This window comes from Amphiprion ocellaris, chromosome 2, assembly GCF_022539595.1.
Source record: "Amphiprion ocellaris isolate individual 3 ecotype Okinawa chromosome 2, ASM2253959v1, whole genome shotgun sequence".
In the NCBI taxonomy this organism is placed as follows: Eukaryota; Metazoa; Chordata; class Actinopteri; family Pomacentridae; genus Amphiprion; species Amphiprion ocellaris.
Window position 1 is genome coordinate 4114553 of NC_072767.1, and position 25148 is coordinate 4139700.

The 25148-nt window shown below is 32.0% G+C and overlaps 1 protein-coding gene across 2 annotated transcripts in view; it reads right to left on the reverse strand.

The window, feature by feature from the left end:
* Positions 1–24948, reverse strand: part of loxl5a (lysyl oxidase-like 5a) — a 27752-nt gene extending 2804 nt beyond the window's left edge. The window contains exons 1-9 of one of the 2 annotated variants that reach the window (XM_055013993.1): positions 24122–24948; positions 19210–19412; positions 16213–17458; positions 13069–13177; positions 5727–5864; positions 4307–4463; positions 3352–3447; positions 1202–1317; positions 1–1113 (exon numbers count right to left, since the gene is read on the reverse strand). The exon at positions 1–1113 is cut by the window's left edge and continues 2804 nt beyond it. In XM_055013993.1, coding sequence (XP_054869968.1) covers positions 1107–1113; positions 1202–1317; positions 3352–3447; positions 4307–4463; positions 5727–5864; positions 13069–13177; positions 16213–17137 — 1548 coding nt within the window. In that variant the 5' untranslated portion in view covers positions 17138–17458; positions 19210–19412; positions 24122–24948 and the 3' untranslated portion in view covers positions 1–1106. Of the gene's footprint in view, positions 1114–1197; positions 1318–3351; positions 3448–4306; positions 4464–5726; positions 5865–8779; positions 8889–11906; positions 12038–13068; positions 13178–16212; positions 17459–19209; positions 19413–24121 lie in introns of those variants that run through there. The other variant, XM_055013990.1, reaches the window with a different exon arrangement.
* Between the last annotated feature and the right edge of the window lie 200 nt (positions 24949–25148).

Genomic DNA, 25148 nt, shown 5'->3' on the forward strand with positions numbered 1-25148 from the left:
TATCTGTGCATTAACAGCTGCATGACTTCATGTTTTAACAGAAAAATGTTTAGAGGCCACAATTCAAAGGTGTATTTCTGGTTATTTTTTTAATTTTATTTTATGCAATATTGTTATTTTACTTTATTTTTTCCGTATTTTCATGAGAATCTGAGAGATGTATACGGTAATTTTTAAAAAGTCTTTTTTTTAAAAAAAATTTTCAGCAGGTGAACGATAAATTATTTGAAAATGTCCCATTTTTAATTACAGGACGAAGTTTTGGTAATGACAGTCAGTACTCTTTTGTTGTTATTTTCTTATTTAACATTTACAGCTACCATTGAATTGCAATACCATTAAATACCCCAAAAAATCCCAATTTTCACAAATCAACTAAAGCAAAAGTTAATTTTTGATTGGTTTACCATTAAATACACCAATAAAAAAAAATATATATTTTCACTATATTGTTAACATTAAATGTCCTGGTTTATTTACTGTTTGTATTTTTTTTTAATTAATCCATTATTTGAAATTTTATTCATTTTTTTTTACCATAGAGTAAGCATTAAAACACAGAAAATCCTGTTTTATTTACTGCATATAGTTTTTTTTATAAAATTTCAGTCTACCATTAGAATTTTTTTTATTTATTTATGATGTTTTTTTTTCTTTTTTTACCACAGAATCATCATTAAAATGCAGAAAATGTCCTGTCGTATTTACTGTATATATATAATTGTGTGTTTTTTTTTTTTTAATTAAATCCACCATTGGAAATTTTATTCTAATTCTTTTTTTTTTTTTTACCATAGAGTCAGCATTAAAACACCTAAAATGTCCTGTTTTATTTACTGTTTATGTACAGTTTTTTGTTTGCTTGTTTTTAAATCGACCATTAGAATTTTATTAGATTTTTTTTTTTTATCATAAAGTCATCATTTAAACACATAAAACATCCTGTAACTTCTGTTGGTACCTTGTCTGTTATTTTACAGATGAATTTCTTAGAGTGTAGCTGAAACTCCACATAAATATAAAGATTAATTTATCTGGTTACAAACAGCGAAACAGTAAAACAGCTGCTCAACAGGAAGTTTTAAATGCATCTGTCTTCAGTCAGGTCAGCTCCTGTGAAATAAAGAACAAACATCAGTGATGAGCTTTAAGTTTTACTCCTCGCATTATTTATGAGGAATAATAAAAAGTTCAGACTCACACAGTGATCCTGCAGTTTCTGGTCTGGACGTAACTTCCTGTGTACCTGATGTCACACCGGACCTCGTTGTTGGAGAAATCCGACTCCTGAACCAGCTGAGACGGATTCACCGTCACCTGGACACAAAAAAACAGGAAATCTGATCCTTATTTATCCAGTTGAACCACCTCTGAGACTGGACTAGAATATCTAGTAAAATTACTATATCTATCTATCTATCTATCTATCTATCTATCTATCTATCTATCTATCTATCTATCTATCTATCTATCTATCTATCTATCTATCTATCTATCTATCTATCTATCTATCTATCTATCTATCTATCTATCTATCTATCTATCTATCTATCTATCTATATATATATATATATATATATATATATATATCTATGTATATATATATATATATATAAATATAAATATAAAAACGTATATATATATATATACATATTAATTTACATGTTAATATTTAAAAAAAACAGATCACAGTTGTAAATATTTTCCACATCAAAAATCTGTATTTTCATAAATGGTAACAAAAAAATTTAAAAATAAATAAAAAGTACAGATATTTTTTGTTATTCGAAAGGAAAGTTGTGTATTAAGGACTGAAAAATTGGTAAATAATAATAAATACATCTAAGATTCTTTCAACAGTATTTTTTAAATTAAAGACATAAAAGACAACTATATAATTAAATCTAACCAGTCATGGCATTTTTCTTTAAGGTTAAATATATTCTTGCAAAAGATCTATGAAATATACAAGATTTTGATGTAAAGTTACAGATTTAAAAAAAAAACAGGCCACAACTGTAAATATTTTTCACATCAAAAATCTTCTCATGAATGGTAATTTTTTGAAAAAAATCATTTAAATCAGAAAAAAACATTAAAAAATGAAAATGCCAGATATTTGCTGTCATATTTACTTGTTACTAGATTTGTGTTTATTAAGGACTGAAAAATTGGTAAATAATAAATAAATGTAAAATTCCTGAAATTTGAATCCTAATTGCTAGTTTTACAACAGTATTTTCACTTCAAAAATCTGTATTTTCATAAATGATATTTTTAATGTCTTTAAATCATTTTAAAAATTCATTAAAAATTACAGATATTTGCTGTTAGTTGAAAGAAAAAAATGTATATATTAAGGAAAAAATTGGCAAAAAAAATAAAGATTCTAAGTGTTTTTTCACAGATTTTTCCAGTTTTGTTAAATTGCCAAAAATATCTAATTAAGTAATAGAAAAAATTACTAATTTGTGTAAAATAGTAAATAAATTTTGGTTTTGTTAAATTATGGTTTTTAAGTATTATTTGGATTTTATATTATATATCATTTTAAATATCACAGCGTTTTACTGTAAATCACCTGAAATAATCATTATTTAGGAGGTATTTGCTGTTATTTTCTGCAGTTTTTGGTTTTTGAATAATATTCGTAATATTAAATTCCATTTTTTAAACATACTAAGCTTCCAGATTTTTACCATTTTTAAAATAGATTTTATATTTAATTTTTATTTATTGCAGTTTTTTTAAAGTTGCAGTATTCCAGCATTTTTTTAGATTTTTTTTACAAATGTTTTTTATTTTATTATATTCATTTATTTATTACAGCTTTTGAAAGTTGCAGTATTCCAGCATTTTTAACGTTTTTTCACAGATTTTTGATTTCATTATATTCATTCATTTATTTATTACAGTTGTTGAAAGTTGCAGTATTCCAGCATTTTTAACATGTTTTTACAGTTTTTTAATGTTATTATATTCATTTATTTATTACAGTATTTAAAAGTTGCAGTATTCCAACACTTTTAATTTTTTTAAACAGATTTTTTATTTTATTATATTTATTTATTTATTACAGTTTTTGAAAGTTACAGTATTTCAGCATTTTAACATTTTTTTTACAGATTTTTTTATTTTATTATATTTATTTATTAATTTATTATTACAATTTTTGAAAGTTGCAGTATTCCAGCATTTTTAATTGTTTTTTTAAATAGATTTTTTATTTTATTATATTTATTTATTAAAGTTTTTGAAAGTTGCACTATTCAGCATTTTCAACATATTTTTTCTGGCGCCCTTGCTGTCAGATTTTCATAATTTTTTAATAGAATAGATTTTCCGGTGTACCTTCAGTATGTAGTTTCCAGGCGGTACGTCGGTGATGTCGATCCACTGACAGTCGATGTTGGCGTGATACGTATCATAGCAACCAGGACCGAGGCCCTGAGAATAACGCATGCTTATGTTACTCACATGATGATTTAAAATGAGGTGTTGATGGGATTAATCCTCCTGTTGTCTTCATTTATAGGCACCAAAAAATATTGTTTCCTTGTCTGAAAAAAATCCAAAAATTCAGCAAAAAATTCCCCAAATTTCTGAAAATTTGCAAAACCTTCAGGAAGAAAATTCCAATAATTCCTTAAAAGTTTTATTTTTAAAAAGTCCCCCAAATTTGCCAAGAGAATTCTTGTAAATATTTTCAAAAAATTTACAAAAATCTTCCAAAAGAATCTTGAAAATATCGAAAGTGATAGATAGATAAATCAGTAAAACTTCAAATATTTTCTTAAGAACATTCACATAAAGATCAACCAAAATCCTGTGAAATTCGCTGGATTTCGGTTGATTTTTATGTGAATGTTCTTCATGAAATATTTTTTCTAAACATTTCTTTTTTCTCAACAAAAACATTTCCGAAAAATTTTGAAAATGTGGAAGTTTTCACTGTGAAAGCAGAATTTTTTTCCACATCTTCAAACTTTAAAATGGGTTAATTTGACTCGCAGGACGACACAAGGGTTAAAATGATGATAAAACACTTTGATAACACTAATTAACCAACAGAAGTGCAATTAACCTACATTTTTTGTGAATGTTCTTAAGGAAACAATTTTTTTAACATTTCTTTTAATCCACCAAAAAATGTTCAAGAATTTCCCAGAAATGTTGAAAACGTGAACATGAAATTAATTTTTTTCCACATTTTCAAACTTTAAAATGGGCCACAGGACAACACGAGGGTGAAAACCACATAAACAAAGCAACAAATGAATAAAATGTTGACTGATTAAAGGCTGACCTGTGTGTGAGCCGTGCAGGCGAATCGTCTTCGAGTTCCCGGGTCACATGACGTGTCCTCCAGACAGAAACTGGCTTTGTGACCTTCGGCGACCTTCTGACCGGAGGAGACGTCCAGCAGGTCGTAGTTACTGAAGGCCTCCATGCTGTGGAAATGTCTGCAGGGAGAACCAGAAGACGGAAAACACCGATTCTGTCCACTTTCTTTCTTCATGTTCATGTTGCTGCAGCCAAACGAGAGGCATGTTGACATATTTATCCCTCGTGTGCATCACTTTTTATTCCCACATCACTTATTTTCTTACATCTAAGGAACTGTAACAAACCCAAATAGTCCATGGACCAGACCAGATACTGGAACCACCTCAGGTGACCAAACCTAAGTGGTGCTAAAATGTACACTGGGTTAATGTAAGTACATTAAGATGTGAGAGTCTTTCCACACTGGCAGCTTTATCACTTATTAGTGAAACATTCACCATAACTGCTGTATGGCACAATTCATTTATCTCACTGTATGCAAAGATCACATCTAATATAAGTCAATAATCAAATAAAACTGTTTGAGAACGGGTAAAATATTCTAATAATTAAACATCAGACCCAGATGAACGCAAGTTTCTTAAGAACAGTCACAAAAAAATCAACCATAATCCAATGAAATTCACTGGATTATGGTTGATTTTTTTGTGAATGTTCTTAAAGAAAATATTAGAAATTTTGCTGATATATATGGAATCACTTTGGATTTTTTTAAATAAAATTTTTGGATGATTTTTACTCATTTTTAAAAAATATTTACAAGAATATTCTTGCCAAATTAGGGGAATTTTTTTTTTTTAAAAAATCCTTTTAAAGTAAATTTTTAAGGAACTATTGGAATTTTTTCCTGAAGGTTTTACAAATTTTCAGAAATTTGGGGAAATTTTTGCTGATTTTTTGGATTTTTTTCAGACAAGGAAACAATATTTTTTGGTGCCCATAAATGAGGACAACAGGAGGGTTAATTGGTTTATACCTGTCACTGCATGTACACAGCCTGCACTTCAGTCGAATAGTTCCTGAATTTTTGTCACATGACTGTTGGTCACAACTGAGTCATTAATGGCTTTCTGGTTGCATCAAGGAGCAAAGAATTTTTTGTTTTTTACAGAATCTGGTTTAATCAAGCGATTTATTTTTGATGATTTTTTTTTTTTAAAAATCTGACTTTAAATTTTAAGGTTAGCTTCGGTTAAGTTTTCCTACATCACAGATGAGTAGTTCAAGGACCGTTGAAACACTGAAAACCTGAATATTCTTTCTGTTTTTACACATTTCAGTGTTGGGAAGGTTAAAGGTGTGTTTTAGTGTTGTGCCTGGTGGCGTCTCCACATCGCTGGATCGTGTCTTTGTGCACATATAAGGAGATTGGGACTCACTGGTGGCAGCTGTGCCACTCCCACTCATGTCTGGGCTTCGTGGGGAGGAAATCCGCCGTTCCCTGGTTCTTCACTCGCTGTGGGAACCTCAGCAGAACTCTGTAGTCCAGATCGCTCACACTCGGATGGTACGCAGACCTGAAGGAGGAGGAAATACAGATTATCTCGAGTGTCTGGGGCCACATTTACATTCAATAAATAAATATGAGGTGTAGATATTTACAATTTCTGTAAACGCAACAGTATGAAAATTAAGTCTTAAGACACTTTAACATTTGCACACTCTGATTTCACATACAAAGTCTATATGACGCTTATTGTACATTCTGCATATTCTATTCTATTCTATTCTGTTCTATTCTATTCTATTCTATTCTATTCTATTCTATTCTATTCTATTCTATTCTATTCTATTCTATTCTATTCTATTCTATTCTATTCTATTCTGTTTTATTCTATTCTATTCTATTCTATTCTATTCTATTCTATTCTATTCTATAGAAAAAAGAATAGAAAAAAGATATGATATTTAGAATATCGAGATCTTAAAATTAGCTGGGGAAACTTATTTTAACCCTCGTGTCGTCCTGCGGCTCAAAATTGACCCGTTTTAAAGTTTGAAAATGTGGAAAAAAAAATATTTTCACAGTGAAACTTCTGATGTCCACATTTTCAACATTTGTGGGAAATCTTTGAACATTTTTTGGTAGAAAAAAAAGAAATGTTAAAAATGTTTCTTAAGAACAGTCACATAAAAATCCGAATTTCGCTGGATTTTGGTTGATTTTTATGTGAATGTTCTTCAAGAAAATATTATAAGTTTAACTGATATATATGGAATCACTTTAGATATTTTTGGGATTTTTGGGGGGAAGATTTTTAATCATTTTTTGAAAATATTTACAAGAATTTTCTTGCCAAATTTGGGGGATTTTTTTCAAATAAAACTTTTAAGGCAAACTTTGAAGGAAGTATTGGAATTTTCTTCCTGAAGGTTTTGCAAATTTTCAGAAATTTGGGGGGTTTTTTTGCTGAATTTTTTGATTTTTTTCAGACAAGGAAACAGTATTTTTTGGTGCCTGTAAATGAGGACAACAGGAGGGTTAAAAATGTCAGATTATGTGAAAGCACCGACAGGATTTCTGCTCCACTCCTGCCTCCTTCCCTGCAGCTCTCAGACCTGACAGTGAAATCTCTGCCCAGCAGTTTTTGCATTCCCCTCAGAAATCCTCTGCCTTTCATTTCAGGGTTTATTTTTCTTGGCAGAGCAGCAGCTCAGATCAGAGCAGAGAATCTCCGTCACTCAGCTGCTGAGTCCAAACGGGACGACGGCCAGAAAATGTCCTCAGAGGAATCCTGAAGTTCATTTTTCTTAATTTACATGCGAAGCTAAGCGCTTTTATTTCACAGCTGCAGCACAAAATATCAGTTAATACACTACAATATAATACAATATGTAATATTGTAATGTGTCTGGGACGTGTCTCCTCATCCATCCATCCATTATCTGTACACCGCTTAATCCTCACTAGGGTCATGGGGGGGCTGGAGTCTATCCCAGCTGACTCAGGTGAAGGCAGGGGACACCCTAGACAGGTCACCAGTCTGTCACAGGGCTACATACAGAGACAAACAATCACTCTCACATTCACACCTACGGGCAATTTAGAATGATCAATTAACCTCAGCATATTTTTGGACTGTGGGAGGAAGCCGGAGTACCCGGAGAAAACCCACGCATGCACAGGGAGAACATGCAAACTCCATGCAGAAAGATCCCGGGAAAGCCGGGACGCGAACCAGGGACCTTCTTGCTGCAAGGCGAAAGTGCTAACCACTACGCCACTGTGCAGCCCCGTGTCTCCTCAAATGTGAAAATATGTTTTTTCAAAAACGAGAAAGAAAATGACAAAACAAGACATTAATGACAAAAACAAGACACAAAATTGAAAAAACAAGACACAAAATGACAAAAATGAGACACAAAACGACAAAAACAAGACACAAGATGCCAAAAACTGACACAAAATGACAAAAACAAGACACAAAACGACAAAAACAAGACACAAAATGACAAAAATGAGACACAAAATGATAAAAATGAGACACAAGATGCCAAAAACTAGACACAAAATGACAAAACCGAGACCCAAAACAACAAAAATGAGACACAAAATGTCAAAAACAAGACACAAAATGACAAAAATGAGACACAGAACAACAAAAATGACACAAAACAACCAAAACGGACACCCAGAACAACAAAAACAACACAAAACAACAAAAACAAGACACAAAATAGCAAAAACAAGACACAGAACAACAAAAACAACACAAAATAACAAAAACGAGCCAGTACGGCGTCATGTGGTGCTTCAGCGTCGTCCTGAGACACTTTATGTTGGTTTGTATTTTAACTTTTCACACGTCAGGATTCTACTGATTAGTTTAGTGAAGTTTTGTCTTTCAGTTTCTTCCGAATCTTAAAAAAAGCGAGAAACACAAAAGCTTCTTTTTTCTCCATGTTGTTTTGAAATCCTCATAGTGTCCAAATGTGACAATTTTCCATTTTCACCGTCGCTGCGTCTCCACGAATGTGAAAATATGTTTTTCATTTACATGTAAAGACTTGAATAAAGAATCTGTGGGCGCATAAACTTGCACGTGTTTTTTATAACTTGCTTACTGTTATTATTATTTTTTTTTTGCATTTTAATCATGTCTTAACTGTGTAATTTCATAACTGTGTTTTGTATTTGCTGCTGCCTATCTTGGCCAGGACTCCCTTGAAAAAGAGGTTGTTAATCTCAACGGGATCTCTCCTGGTTAAATAAAGGTTAAATAAAAAATAAAATAAAAAACTAAGGAGGAAGTTCAGTGACTCTGACTCCACCTGAAGCTGCAGGAATGAACTGCTTCTGGTTCTGGTTCTGGTTCTGGTTCTGGTTCTGGTTCTGCTTCTGGTTCTGGTTCTGGTTCTGGTTCTGGTTCTGCTTCTGGTTCTGGTTCTGGTTCTGGTTCTGGACTCGGCTGGTAAAGCAGGATAAACTCACCTGGAGAGACAGTTTTCTTCGGCAGCACAGCGGAGTGCGTACATCTGCACTCTGTGGATGTAGGAAGCTGCCTGGATGTAATACGGATCAGGAACCAAGTCTGGGAGACCTGAAGAAGAAGAACTGCAGTAAACAACTTGAAATGACTGGTGTGTGCTGGAATAGAGATGAAAAAATTGCACAAAGCATCACAAAAATTTTCACTTTTTAACAGTTTTCAAGTCTAATTTTAAACAATTTACTATTAATTTACTTACTTTCCCTGGTAAATTATAGATAATGTATGAAATGAGAAATTACAAAATAACAAGTAATAAAAACAAATGAATTAATTGCCCCCCCAAAAAGACGCATCAAAAATCCTTATTTTTAACAAATATCATTCACCCTTTTGCGATGTTTGACGGCAAAAACACATCATATTTTTCTCTATTTAAATCCACCATCTCATTATTTTACAGATATTTGCTGTTATTTGAAAGATAGACAGAAATTTGAAATAAAAAATATTTAAATTTTAAAATAATTTAAAATTTTTATATTCAAAAATATTTTTGAAACTGCTATTCTACAGATTTTCTTTGTTTTAGTAAACTGCAGATAATATCTGGTTAAAAAAAGAAAAAGCTGATTAATTTACATTCTTACCATAAAAAACAGGCCAAAAAATGTAAAAAAAAACAAACAAAAAAACCCCAAACTTGAATAATTTAGAATAATAATACATAAAAAATATGAATAAATAAATTAATTGAATTTATTAATGTACTAGTATTTATTAGATTTAATTAATTTATTTTCATTTTAAAAATAATTTCAAAATGCTAATTTGTTTTCATGTAATGTGTGGTCATAAAATTATTCTGTTCTGCTGTATTTTAATCAACTGAAAAAATCCTTATTTTACAGATATTTGCTGTTATTTGAAAGATAGAAAGAAATTTGAAAGAAAAAAATATAGAAATTTTAAAATAATTTAAAATAATTTTTATATTCAAAAATATTCTTGAAGCTGTTATTCTACAGATTTTCTTTGTTTTAGTAAATTACAGATAATATCTGATAAAATAACAGGAAAAAACAATTAATTTACATTCTAACCATAACAAGCAGGCAAAAAAGTTTTTTAAAAATTAAAAATTATTAATAAATTAATCAATTGGATTTATTAATGTGCTAGTATTTATTACATTTTTTAAAATTTGTTTTCATTTTAAAAAATAATTTCAAAATGCTAATTTGTTTTCATATAATGTGTGGTCATAAAATTATTCTGTTCTGCTGTATTTTCATCAACTGAAAAAATCCTTATTTTACAGATATTTGCAATTATTATTGCCACTTTTAATGTTTTTACATTTTTTTTCTGGCACATTTATTGCCATATTTTCACTGTTTATTTACAGAATAATTTTGTGAGAGTCAACAGGTAGCATCGACTTTTTCAGACGTAGAGCATCTTTTGCATTAAATAACTCCAAAAAGTTGGAACATAATGAGGCTGAATGTGAAGAAAAGTTTCATCATCAGAACTAAACTTGTACCTGTACAGGTGAGTAAACAGTTTATACTATAATTATATTGTTTGAGCTCACAAGATAAATCTTTGTGAGTTAAAACAGCCTCTAATAAAATTATGTTTAACCAACAAACTAGTGGGTTTAGTGGGTTATCATAAAAATTTACTTGGTTGAATTTGTATTTTTGTGTAATTAGGATTTTCATTGTTATATACCTCATTATTATAATTATGAACACATTTTTTTTAAAAATAAAGTTGCTCTGATTAGATTTTCTCCAGCAGTTTTTTTTGTCTTTTTATGTGTTTTTGTTCAGAATAGCTGAAAAAAAAAAAAAAAATTCAACAGCAACAAAAAAACATCTCATATTTTCATTTTGAACTGCTTTTGTGTGTTTGAACACAGAGTTTTTAAATCTTAAAAACAAAAACAGCAAATCAGAGTTACACATTATGTTAAGTTGATGCAATAACGTCATCCTGACTAATGTTTGAAACTTAAAACTCTTGTCTAGATCAATACATTTGATTTTTTTCTTGCATATTTTTAACTTAATAGTGAGATAAGACCTTCTGAATTACTTTTACGAAGCGTTTTTACTGATTTTGACACAAAGATAAAGAATATAAGACATATTTGAACGAATAAAAGAAAAGTTGAGCATCATGTGAAACAACTAATTTTATTTTTTAACCCCAGATCTGATATTAACCCTCCTGTTGTGTTCATTTACAGGCACCAAAAAATATTGTTTCCTTGTCTTAAAAAAATCCAAATATTCAGCAAAAAAAAATTCCCAAATTTCTGAAAATTTGCAAAATCTTCAGGAAGAAAATTCCAATAATTCATGAAAAGTTTTATTTATTTAAAAAAAACAATTTGGCCAAAAAAAATCGTGTAAATATTTTCAAAAAATTAGTAAAAATCTTCCAAAAAAATCCTAAAAATATCTAAAGTGATTAGATATATATCAGTAAAACTTTCAATATTTTCTTTAAGAACATTCACATAAAAATCAACCAAAATCCAGTGAAATTCGCTGGATTTTGGTTGATTTTTATGTGAATGTTCTTAAGAAACACTTTTAACATTTCTTTTTTTCCACCAAAAAATTTCAAAAATGTTGAAAATGTGGACATCAGAAGTTTCACAGTGAAAATTTTTATTTTTTTTTTCCTCATTTTCAAACTTTACAACAGGTCAGTTTGACCCTCAGGACGACACGAGGGTTAAACCACTGACAACATAATCTACTTATTCTGGATAATTAGTGGAGAACTTTGGAAACTTTTCCTGTCAGAACCTGCAGAGGTAGTTTTTTTCTAACCCTCTGCTGCTGCAGATAATGAGTCCATCAGTCAAGCTTTTAATCTGAGTTGTGCTCAGAGGTTCAGATTGCAGACATTAGTGGCTCACAGGAGGGAAATTAACTCTGACTCTCATTAAAAACGCATTAAATTAGAAACAAATGATTCAGAGTCTGAGCTGGAAACGAGCTGAGCTTCATCAGATGATGGATGCGACCGTTGATCATTTCTGTGGTTTCAGGGAGTTAAAAGTTAAAAATCACTTTTGTTTGTTTTGATCCTACTTTTCTGGTGCCTCACCGTTGTGGAAGAACCTGGTGCCGTAGCCGGTTCCCGGTGGAGGACGCGCAGTGATCCGGTTCCTGCGGTCCGGAGGGTAAACATTATAGAAGACTGAGTTCCGGTGGTGGACGCTGTGCGGGTCTCTGGGGTCCGCCACGTCCGAGTCCGGGTTTGAAAGAGGAAAGTGGATTAATGACAAAAACAAGACACAAAATTGAAAAAACAAGACACAAAATGACAAAAATGAGACACAAAACGACAAAAACAAGACACAAGATGCCAAAAACTGACACAAAATGACAAAAACAAGACACAAAACGACAAAAACGAGACACAAAATGACAAAAATGAGACACAAAATGATAAAAATGAGACACAAGATGCCAAAAACTAGACACAAAATGACAAAACCGAGACCCAAAACAACAAAAATGAGACACAAAATGACAAAAACAAGACACAGAACAACAAAAACAACACAAAATAACAAAAACGAGCCAGTACGGCGTCATGTGGTGCTTCAGCGTCGTCCTGAGACACTTTATGTTGGTTTGTATTTTAACTTTTCACACGTCAGGATTCTACTGATTAGTTTAGTGAAGTTTTGTCTTTCAGTTTCTTCCGAATCTTAAAAAAAGCGAGAAACACGAAAGCTTCTTTTTTCTCCATGTTGTTTTGAAATCCTCATAGTGTCCAAATGTGACAATTTTCCATTTTCACCGTCGCTGCGTCTCCACGAATGTGAAAATATGTTTTTCATTTACATGTAAAGACTTGAATAAAGAATCTGTGGGAGCATAAACTTGCACGTGTTTTTTATAACTTGCTTACTGTTATTATTATTTTTTTTTTGCATTTTAATCATGTCTTAACTGTGTAATTTCATAACTGTGTTTTGTATTTGCTGCTGCCTATCTTGGCCAGGACTCCCTTGAAAAAGAGGTTGTTAATCTCAACGGGATCTCTCCTGGTTAAATAAAGGTTAAATAAAAAATAAAATAAAAAACTAAGGAGGAAGTTCAGTGACTCTGACTCCACCTGAAGCTGCAGGAATGAACTGCTTCTGGTTCTGGTTCTGGTTCTGGTTCTGGTTCTGGTTCTGGTTCTGGTTCTGGTTCTGGTTCTGGTTCTGGTTCTGGTTCTGGTTCTGGACTCGGCTGGTAAAGCAGGATAAACTCACCTGGAGAGACAGTTTTCTTCGGCAGCACAGCGGAGTGCGTACATCTGCACTCTGTGGATGTAGGAAGCTGCCTGGATGTAATACGGATCAGGAACCAAGTCTGGGAGACCTGAAGAAGAAGAACTGCAGTAAACAACTTGAAATGACTGGTGTGTGCTGGAATAGAGATGAAAAAATTGCACAAAGCATCACAAAAATTTTCACTTTTTAACAGTTTTCAAGTCTAATTTTAAACATTTTAATATTAATTTACTTACTTTCCCTGGTAAATTATAGATAATGCATGAAATAAGAAATTACAAAATAACAAGTAATAAAAACAAATAAATTAATTGCCCCCCCCAAAAAAAAGATGCATCAAAAATCCTTATTTTTAACAAATATCATTCACCCTTTTGCGATGTTTGACCGCAAAAACACATCATATTTTCCTCTATTTAAATCCACCATCTCATTATTTTACAGATATTTGCTGTTATTTGAAAGATAGACAGAAATTTGAAATAAAAATATTTAAATTTTAAAATAATTTTAAATTTTTATATTCAAAAATATTTTTGAAACTGCTATTCTACAGATTTTCTTTGTTTTAGTAAACTGCAGATAATATCTGGTTTAAAAAAAAGAAAAAACTGATTAATTTACATTCTTACCATAAAAAAACAGGCCAAAAAATGTAAAAAAAACCAAAACAAAACAAAACAAACTTGAATAATTTAGAATAATAGTACATAAAAAATATGAATAAATAAATTAATTGAATTTATTAATGTACTAGTATTTATTAGATTTAATTAATTTATTTTCATTTTAAAAATAATTTCAAAATGCTAATTTGTTTTCATATAATGTGTGGTCTTAAAATTATTCTGTTCTGCTGTTTTTTAATCAACTGAAAAAATCCTTATTTTACAGATATTTGCTGTTATCTGAAAGATAGAAAGAAATTTGAAAGAAAAAATACTGAAATTTTAAAATAATTTAAAATAATTTTTAGATTCAAAAATATTCTTGAAGCTGTTATTCTACAGATTTTCTTTGTTTTAGTAAATTACAGATAATATCTGATAAAATAACAGGAAAAAACAATTAATTTACATTCTAACCATAACAAGCAGGCAAAAAAGTTTTTAAAAAATTAAAAATTATTAATAAATGAATCAATTGGATTTATTAATGTGCTAGTATTTATTACATTTTTTAAAATTTGTTTTCATTTTAAAAAATAATTTCAAAATGCTAATTTGTTTTCATATAATGTGTGGTCATAAAATTATTCTGTTCTGCTGTATTTTCATCAACTGAAAAAATCCTTATTTTACAGATATTTGCAATTATTATTGCCACTTTTAATGTTTTTACATTTTTTTTCTGGCACATTTATTGCCATATTTTCACTGTTTATTTACAGAATAATTTTGTGAGAGTCAACAGGTAGCATCGACTTTTTCAGACGTAGAGCAGCTTTTGCATTAAATAAGTCCAAGAAAGTTGGAACATAATGAGGCTGAATGTGAAGAAAAGCTTCATCATCAGAACTAAACTTGTACCTGTACAGGTGAGTAAACAGTTTATACTATATTTATATTGTTTGAGCTCACAAGATAAATCTTTGTGAGTTAAAACAGCCTCTAATAAAATTATGTTTAACCAACAAACTAGTGGGTTTAGTGGGTTATCATAAAAATTTACTTGGTTGAATTTGTATTTTTGTGTAATTAGGATTTTCATTGTTATATACCTCATTATTATAATTATGAACACATTTTTTTTAAAAATAAAGTTGCTCAGATTAGATTTTCTTCAGCAGTTTTTTTTGTCTTTTTATGTGTTTTTGTTCAGAATAGCTGAAAAAAAATAAAATAATTCAACAGCAACAAAAAAACATCTAATATTTTCATTTTGAACTGCTTTTGTGTGTTTGAACACAGAGTTTTTAAATCTTAAAAACAAAAACAGCAAATCAGAGTTACACATTATGTTAAGTTGATGCAATAACGTCATCCTGACTAATGTTTGAAACTTAAAACTCTTGTCTAGATCAATACATTTGATTTTTTTCTTGCATATTTTTAACTTAATAGTGAGATAAGACCTTCTGAATTACTTTTACAAAGTGTTTTTACTGATTTTGACACAAAGATAAAGAATATAAGACATATTTGAACTAATAAAAGAAAAGTTGAGCATCATGTGAAACAACTAATTTTATTTTTTAACACCGGATCTGATATTAACCCTCCTGTTGTGTTCATTTACAGGCACCAAAAAATATTGTTTCCTTGTCTGAAAAAAATTCCAAATATTCAGCAAAAAAAATTCCCAAATTTCTGAAAATTTGCAAAATCTTCAGGAAGAAAATTCCAATAATTCATTAAAAGTTTTATTTATTTAAAAAAAACAAATTTGGCAAAAAAATCGTGTAAATATTTTCAAAAAATTAGTAAAAATCTTCCAAAAAAAATCCTAAAAATATCTAAAGTGATTAGATATATATCAGTAAAACTTTCAATATTTTCTTTAAGAACATTCACATAAAAATCAACCAAAATCCAGTGAAATTCGCTGGATTTTGGTTGATTTTTATGTGAATGTTCTTAAGAAACACTTTTAACATTTCTTTTTTTCCACCAAAAAATGTTCAAAAAATTTCAAAAATGTTGAAAATGTGGACATCAGAAGTTTCACAGTGAAAATTTTTATTTTTTTTTCCCTCATTTTCAAACTTTACAACAGGTCAGTTTGACCCTCAGGACGACACGAGGGTTAAACCACTGACAACATAATCTACTTATTCTGGATAATTAGTGGAGAACTTTGGAAACTTTTCCTGTCAGAACCTGCAGAGGTAGTTTTTTTCTAACCCTCTGCTGCTGCAGATAATGAGTCCATCAGTCAAGCTTTTAATCTGAGTTGTGCTCAGAGGTTCAGATTGCAGACATTAGTGGCTCACAGGAGGGAAATTAACTCTGACTCTCATTAAAAACGCATTAAATTAGAAACAAAGGATTCAGAGTCTGAGCTGGAAACGAGCTGAGCTTCATCAGATGATGGATGCGACCGTTGATCATTTCTGTGGTTTCAGGGAGTTAAAAGTTAAAAATCACTTTTGTTTGTTTTGATCCTACTTTTCTGGTGCCTCACCGTTGTGGAAGAACCTGGTGCCGTAGCCGGTTCCCGGTGGAGGACGCGCAGTGATCCGGTTCCTGCGGTCCGGAGGGTAAACATTATAGAAGACTGAGTTCCGGTGGTGGACGCTGTGCGGGTCTCTGGGGTCCGCCACGTCCGAGTCCGGGTTTGAAAGAGGAAAGTGGATTTCTACAGAGTTACTGGAAGCAGCTGTTGGAGGAACTCTGGGCTCCGGTGCGCCTCTGCTCACAGACTGCGCTCTCTGCAGCCTTTGCACACCGGGAGCGTCTCCTCTGCGGGTGTTTCCGTTTTCCTCCGCCGTGGAGACCCGGACAGGTGCAGCAGGAGGCCGAGCAGGTGGATCCGAACCGTCAGACCGGATCCTGCTGTACGTGAAGTCCGCTGGTCTGACCGGCGACGCGCTGGCCCGCTGCTCACCCTGTCCCGGTGTGCTCCGGCCTCCCCGAGGGACTCCGTTACCCGAGAACTCCTGGATGCCGGTGAACGCGGCCGCACTGCCGTTAGACGGGGCCCGGTACGCGCGGAGAACTCCTCCGGTGGTTCCGGGACGTCCTGCAGCGAGTAAATACTGACCGGCGTCTGCACCGAGGATCGACGTGTCCGTCTGGATGTGGTGGTTCTGCTGAGAGATTCTACCGGCTGCGTCCCGGAGCTCCACGGTTCTGGTTCTGCTGGATCTACTGAGCGGAACCGGAGAGTGAATCTGGTTAAAGCTGTTCTTTGTGGTCAGCAGGAGCTGGGTGCGTCTCCTGGTCTGCGCCGGTAACCGGTACTGAGTCCCGGTGCTGAGTAGACTGTACACCTGCCCGTTATTCTCCCACTGGATCCGGTGTCTCCACGGTCCGACGTGGTGCTGACCGGTACCGAGACACAGCAGAGCAGCCAGCAGGCAGATCAACGCGCACACAAACCTCTCCATGGCTCCGGAGGAAGCCTCGAGCCGAACAGAAGTGAAGCTGAACGACCGACTTCAGAGTTCTTCAGAGGTGAGGAGGTGTTTGGACTCCGTCACGCAGCTGCGCACAGAATCCGCGGAGAGGTTTGGTTTGACGCGTTTTATGGGAGCTTGTAGAACTGCTTTCAGAAGCTGCTCACTGCTTCAGAAGGAACCGTTAGAAAGTGGAAAACCTTCAGAACTGGTGCTTCTGTTTGCTTCGTCCTGTCCACGCTGTGCGCCATGACGCACAGATGAGAGGTTCTATGGGATTACATCCGTGCGTTATGGCACCGCAAGACAAGACTGCAACGATAAATAAATTAATGCATAGAATACCAAAAATATGTACAAATGAAAAAAATGTGAAACACTATTTAAAAATGAATAAATATTCCAAAAAAAATCTGACGAAAATTTTTAACGGCATTTTAAAAAAAACTTTTATTATACAGTTTTTGCATTTTTGTTAAATCACAGACCACAAGTAAACCAATGGAAAGGTGTTTATTTACATTTTTACTGTAAGAAAAAGGCCACAAATATGAAATAATGTCTACTTCAACAATCTATGTTTTTTAAAAAACAAACTCATAATTTGAAAAATTTCAGTCACACTGTTCTTTACTATATTTAAATCACAAAAGTATTATTATTGAATAATATTATGTTATTTTGGCGATATTTTCTGCTATTTGAAACAAAAAATATGTAGATTAAGGACTGAAAAATAGCATATAATTGGTTAAACTGGTAATTTACAGATTTTTATTATTTTTTATCAAATGATATATAATACATGGAAATTATATAACTGTAACAACAACTACAGTAATAATAATAATAATAATAATAATAATATAACTACTAAATAACTTCCAATATAAATACTTCCATGTTAAACACCTACATTTTTGATTAATTTATTTCATATTTTGGAAATATTTGACCTTCAAATTACACATTTTTTGTTACTTTTTCTTTCAATATTTGAAAGAAAAATTTTGTCGATGCCAAATAAATATATATGTGTGTGTGTGTGTGTGTGTGTATATACACACACACACATATATAACATATATATATATATATATATATATATACACACATATATATGATGTATTTTTGCAACAGTGGGTTTTAAGGGGTTAAGGACTGAAAAAGAGCAAAATATTTGTTAAACTGTTAATTTAAAGATTTTAGTTTTATTTAAATGACATAAAGTAAAACCATAAAGAAAATGATTAATTTACATTTGAACTGTAACAACAACACAAATAACAGTAATAAATATTATCATTAATTTATTATTATTTTTACTACTATTATTATAATAAACATGCCAACTTCCATGTTAAACATTTCTAATGTTGTGTATTTTATTTCATATTTTTGAAACATTTGACCATCAAATTACACATTTTTTGGTAAAATTTCTTTCAATATTTGAAAGAAAAACTGTGTGGATTAAGGACTGAAACAGAGCAAAAATATTTGTCGAACTGTCAAATTACAGGTTTTTTTGTTTTGTTTTTCAAAATCACAGAGAAAATAATTAATTTATATTTAAACTGTAACACCAACAGCGATGACAATAACAATAATAACAATAACACTAATAATAATAACAATAATAATAATAAACAAGCAAAAATTTTAAATAACTCCGACATTAAACATCTGTATTTTTGGATGTGGTAGTTCACATTTTTTACTTTTAACAGTTAACCCTCAAATTATGCATTCTTTTTGAATGTTACAGCATTCCACAGTTTTAAATGCATGTTTTTCTTTCACTCTGATTGTAAGATTTACTATTATTGTTATTATTGTTGTTGTTGTTGTTGTTATTATTATTATTGCTATTATCACTATTATTATTATTATTATTATTATTACTTATTACTTACTATTAATATTATTATAATTCTTATTACTTATTACTATATATTATTATTACTATTATTATATAATATATTATATATTATTATTATTGGATGACAAAAGCAACAGTCCAGGTGTCAGCTGTCTAAGAAGAGAAACAGTTTTTTTTTTACCTTCTGCAGGCAGCAGAGGAAACTCCAGACTTTAATCTCCATTCTGAGGTCACTTGGAGCTTCTTACCACACGATGGCGCTAGATCCTCACAGTCAGTTCGACTCTGCTGCTGCTGAAACAACCAACTCTTTTTTCTTTCTTTCTTACCAAAGTGTGGTGAGTTTTCCACACCAGCAGGTCAGCAGCTGCAGATAAAACAAACCTGAAGAGACGGAAAACCTTTTATCTTCTTTAAACTGAGCCAGACTTTTAATCACTGCAGAAGTTAATTAACCCACAAAACTAATCCTCCTCCTCGGTGTTTTCACTTCATCTGAAGCTGCTGAGCTCATTAATCAGACTAGTTTATGTTTTTAGCGCTCATAGCAGCTGCACAGGTTAAACAGGTTAACAAAGCATTTCTATACACTGCTAGGAAACATAGTTTTTTCTTTTATTTCACAGATTTTTACCTTTTTTTCTAAATACATTAACCCTCCTGTTGTCCTCATTTACGGGCACCAAAAGATGTTGTTTCCTTGTCTGAAAAAATCCCAAAATTCAGCAAAAAAATTCCCCAGATTTCTGAAAATTTGCAGAGCCTTCAGGAAGAAAATTCCAATAATTCCTTAAAAGTTTTATTTTGAAAAATCCTTTTATGATGGACTTTATAATTATTAATATTATTATTAGAAAAGGTTGATGCTGTTCATAAACAGTGCAGGCTTTAATATTTTTGATATGGCATTTTATTTATTTATTTATTTTTAGCTTTTAAATATCCTTTTCTGATATTTCGTTGTTTCGTATCCATGCTGTGACTTTTATTATGGACTCTGTTATTATTAAAATTATTATAGAAAATACTGACATTGTTAATCAACAGTGCAAGTTTGAATATTTTAGAATTGGCATTTCTTATAACTTTTTAATATCTTGTCTAATATTTTATTGTTTCTTATCCATGCTGTGATTTTTATTATGGATTATTATTAATAGTATAAATATAAAGGGTCCACACTGTTAATTAACAGGACAGGCTTTAATATTTTAGATACAGCATTTTTATAGCTTTCTAATATATTTTCTGATATTTTATTGTTTCTTATCCATGCTGTGATTTTTATTATGGATTATTATTAATAGTATAAATATAAAGGGTCCACACTGTTAATTAACAGGACAGGCTTTAATATTTTAGATACAGCATTTTATTATATTTTTAAATATCTTTTCTGATATTTTATTTCTCTTATCAGTGTAGTGAATTTTATTATGGAATCTGTTATTATTATTCAGTTTTTTTTTATTATATGGCGTTTTAATAGCTCCTCTATGTTTTACTGTTCCTTGTTAATGTTTTACTGGTGCTCTGTTTTATGTAAAGCATCTCGTGACTCCAGTTGTAAAAGCTGCTATAAATAATAAAGTTTATGATCTTTATTATTACTATTTAAGGCCAAAGGAAACTCCACTCCCCACAGCAGATGTGCTTCAGTGATGCACGTAGCTGCAGGTTGTTCTGAAGCAGGTGAAAGTTTCTCACCTTTGCCTTTGTTTTGTGTCGTTCGTCTTCGAGGATCAGAGCGAATTAAACTCTGAACAAACGCTACAGAGCCTCCCTCTAAATATAATCCAGATAACTTCTCAGAAATCTGAAAGCGACAGGCTGGAAGCTCTAGTTGGCTCCAGCTCTAACCGGATGGATGTGATTCCACGATCCTCCTCCAGCTCTGATTGGCTGACAGAAACACACCTTTAACCCTCCTGTTGTCTTCATTGACAGGCACCAAAAAGTATTCTGCCTTTCTCTGAAAAAAATCCAAAAATTCGGCAAAAAACTTCTTTAGGAAGAAAATTCTAAAAATTCCTTAACAGTTTCCCTTAACATTTTGTTTTTTTAAAAAAAAAAAAACAACTCCCCAAATTTGCCAAAAATTAAAAACTTTAAAAATTATAAATATTTTCCAAAAAACGAATAAAATTTTTCCCAAAAAATCCTAAAAATATCTGAAGTCATTATATATATGCAGTAAAAGTTCTAATATTTTCTTTAAGAACATTTGGAAAAAAAATCAACCAAAATCCAGCGAATTTCACTGGATTTTGGTTGTTTTTTTTTTCCAAATATTCTTAAAAAAACATATTTATTTTTTAATATCTCTTTTTTCCACCAAAAAATGTTCAAAAATTTCCCAAAAATGTTGAAAATGTGGAAGTTTCCACTGTGAAAATATATTTTTTTCTTCATTTTCAAACTTTAAAAGGGGTCAGTTTGATGGGCAGGACGACACGAGGGTTAAAATCACACCTGTGGGACCTGAAACCATCAGTGGAGAATCAAGCTTCCTGTGAAATGGATTTGGAGCCCAAAGAGGCCGTTTGTTTCAAACTTCCAGAATAAATCATAAGTTTGTTGGAAGAAAAGTGAAGAAAAATCCTCAATAATTGCATCTCCGTCTATCACAGGCGGTCTACAAAGTAACTGAGTAAATTTACTTAAACACAGTATCTGCATTTTATATGACCAGTACCATTCTGTTCCATTATGTTTCAGTGGTAGTGAAATAATGTATATATGTTTAGTGACGTATTGATTGTTTTACACGCCTTTAGGACATTTTAGTCTCTTTGTGAAATGAAATTAGGATACATCCCATAATATTGATGATCAAAAGCCGGTTATAGACCTAAAATGAGATTTAGATTTCTTTTTTTGTGTCTGGTTTTGTTGTTCTGTGCTCTTCTTTGCCATTTTTGTCCCTTTTCTGTCATTTTGTGTCAGTTTTGTGTGTGTTTGGGACAGTTTTTTCTCTCAATGTGGGCATTTGTTTGTCTTTGTTGTCATTTTGTGTCTCATTTGTCTTTTTTTTGTTTCTTGGTTTTCTCGTTTAGTGTGACGTTTTGATTGTTTTTACATGTCTTTGGGACAGTTCAGTCTCTTTGTTCTATGAAACTATGATACATCCCACGCTCAGAGTTGGTTAAAAAAAGAACAAAAATGAGATGTAGTTTTAGATTATGACACATTTAGTGGATGTAAAACTGATCTGGTTGCAGTTTTTAACAGAATTCAAATGTGTTTTTCAGCTGTGAAAAGTTTCACGTGTCTATTGGCTGAAGTGATGAAGTTATGAGGAGCAGAAATGATTAAAAAAATGCAACTGGACCCACTTCTGTGTACTTTAAGGGCCTGTAGCTCTGAAAATATTCATAGTATGAAGGTAAAACTTTGCATGACTTTATCAAATACTTTAAAGTTATTGTACATCCAAACTATACATTAGCAGTTGGAAATTGAAAGTTAATTTTTGACCCTGGAAAAACAAAGAAACAGATTATTTAAATAATGTCGTCTCAGCTATTTATAGTCAGAGATTGTGTTTAACAGTGTTGTTATGTAACCTGGGCACACGGATGCCTCACCGTCAGCAGCTTCACCTTCATCCATCTGACACGTAGAAAACCACAAACGGTTTGACTGCTGCAATGTTCTCTATGTGTGAACGAATGCAAACAGTCATAAAAACAGAAAATAGAAATGGTGGGCGCTGGAATCATGCCTAGCCGCCGCTGATGGATGTTTCCGTCACATGATCCAGACGAGCTGAGCGGGAATGAGGTCAGGTTTGTCCAGGAAAGTGTCTAGACTGGATTTGTTTTCACGGTAAAGCAGCTCAGGATAATGTGGAGGCTGTTTCTCACTCTGCTGCTGCTTTCTGCTGCTTTAGTTTAGTGTGTTAAAGACGATATCCGTAACCCTGGAACACACACACTGTCCTAATCCACTGGTTTACACTAGAAAAATACTTTCACTTGAAAGAACTGAGAAAATCTAGAAAAAGTAAATATGTTCTGACTTTATCATCAAACTTAGCAAGAGAATGAATTACCGTTGTGAAGAAAATAAATAATTACAGAAATAATGTGCTCGTTATTGTCAGCATGGAAATTAATGCCTTTTCCCCTCCAATTTTACTAGTTATTACCTGTAATATAACAAAACAGTTAAAATCTGTAAAAAGCGGCAAAATATTTTTTAAAATACAGTTAAAATATTTTTAAAATTCTGTAAAATATTCTATTCTTCCATTTTAAACATACATGCATTTTTTTTTAAAAAAAGGATATTTTACTTGCTTTTTTAAATTGTGAAATAATGTAACATTCAAAAAATGTAAAAAAAAGAGTGAATATAACATCAAACATCTGTAAAATAATATTTCTTCCTTATTTAAATGTTGTAAAAATAGTGTAATTTTACAGTTTTTTGTTAAACATTTAAAAAAGATTTCTAATTATTAAAATGAAGAAAGATGATTTTAGTAGGTATTATCTGTAATTTTACAAAACAGTAAAAATCTGTAAAATAACATTTAAAAAATGTTTTAGAATTTTTCAGTCTTTAATGTACATGTATTTTATAATTTAAAAAAATAGAAAATTTTAAAAACCAAAATACACATGCTTTTTTTTTCAGCTGATGTCTGTAAAATAATAAGATTTTATCTTATTTAAGCTACATAAATTAGTGTAATTTTATTTATTTTTTGATGAAATAATAATGATAATTTAACAGGGACATTATAATTGTTATTTTTTATGATTAGCAGGTCATTTTAATTTTTTTTAGGTGATTTTAAAAGATATTTTTAATTTAACCCACGTGTCGTCCTGCAGGTGAAATTGCCCCAATTTTAAAGTTTGAAAATGTGGGGATTTTTTTTTTTTTTTTTTTTTTTTTGCTGAATTTTTGGATTTTATTTCAGATAAGGAAATAATATTTTTTGGTTCCCGTAAATGAGGACAACAGGAGGGTAAATACATCAACAGAAATTTGTAAAATAACGGTGAATTAAAGTAGGTAAACTTACAGCTCAAAAAGTTAAAAACATTATTTTTGTACCATTGTCAGAACATTATGAAACTTACATTACGTGAGTGTTGTGTGTGAACGGATTCACCTGCCTTCACGCCTCCAGTCGTCACTCTGCTGCCAGTTCTAGCACCAGGACTTGAGTCCAGCCGGTTTATTCATCGACCAGCTGTTAGAGCGTCACAGAAATCACCTCGTCACTCGTTTCCACACGACCGACATGACGGACGACGTGTTCGGTTGAAGTCACGAAGCTGCAGTAATGGAGAGTCAGATGATTCTAGATCTTTATTAATGCAAGACAGCATGACCTGTAGGAATACTCTCACAGAAATAAAAGTTCTTAACCCTCTTATCGTCCTGCATGTCAAATTGATCCGTAAAGTTTGAAAATGGTGGGGGGGGGGGGGATTAAAGTCTTTTAATCACAGAACCAGATAGATCTTTGCAGCCAGAAGTCCAGCCGGACCAGTCGGAGTAATAAAACTACAGACATGAGCAGCAGTGTACTGAACAGCAGACAGCATGCTCTTCTGTTCCTCTGATCTGGACTTGAATCCACTCTGGGAACGAGGACGCTTTAAACTCAGCCCCTACCTGACCTGTTCTTTATTTAGTGGCGCTGTGATAAGTTGAGGCAGGACGAGGTTCCCTTTAGGGAAAAGGGAAATTATTCCGTCCTATTTATATGTGTGGAGCCATAGGTGACGGCAGCACGTGGCCGAGGCCTCATGTGCTGGAAATCTACTGCTAATAGCCTAAATCTCTGTTAGTCTGTGACCTACTCAGGCATCTACTTGAGGAGAGCCGAGGCGGCTTTTTCTGAGCTGCTGTGTTGTAAAACCCCCAGAGAAGACGGATATGGAAAACATGGAACTGGTTCATATGGACGGAGGAGCTGCAAGGATTAATCAGTTAATCAACTACTAACCCTTCTGTTGTCCTGTGGGTCAAATTGACCCGTTTTAAAGATTGAAAATGTGGGGAAAAGAATAAAAATTCACAGTGAAACTTCTGATGTCCACATTTTCGGGAAATCTTTGAACATTTGTTTGGTGGGAAAAATAAATCAACCAAAATCCA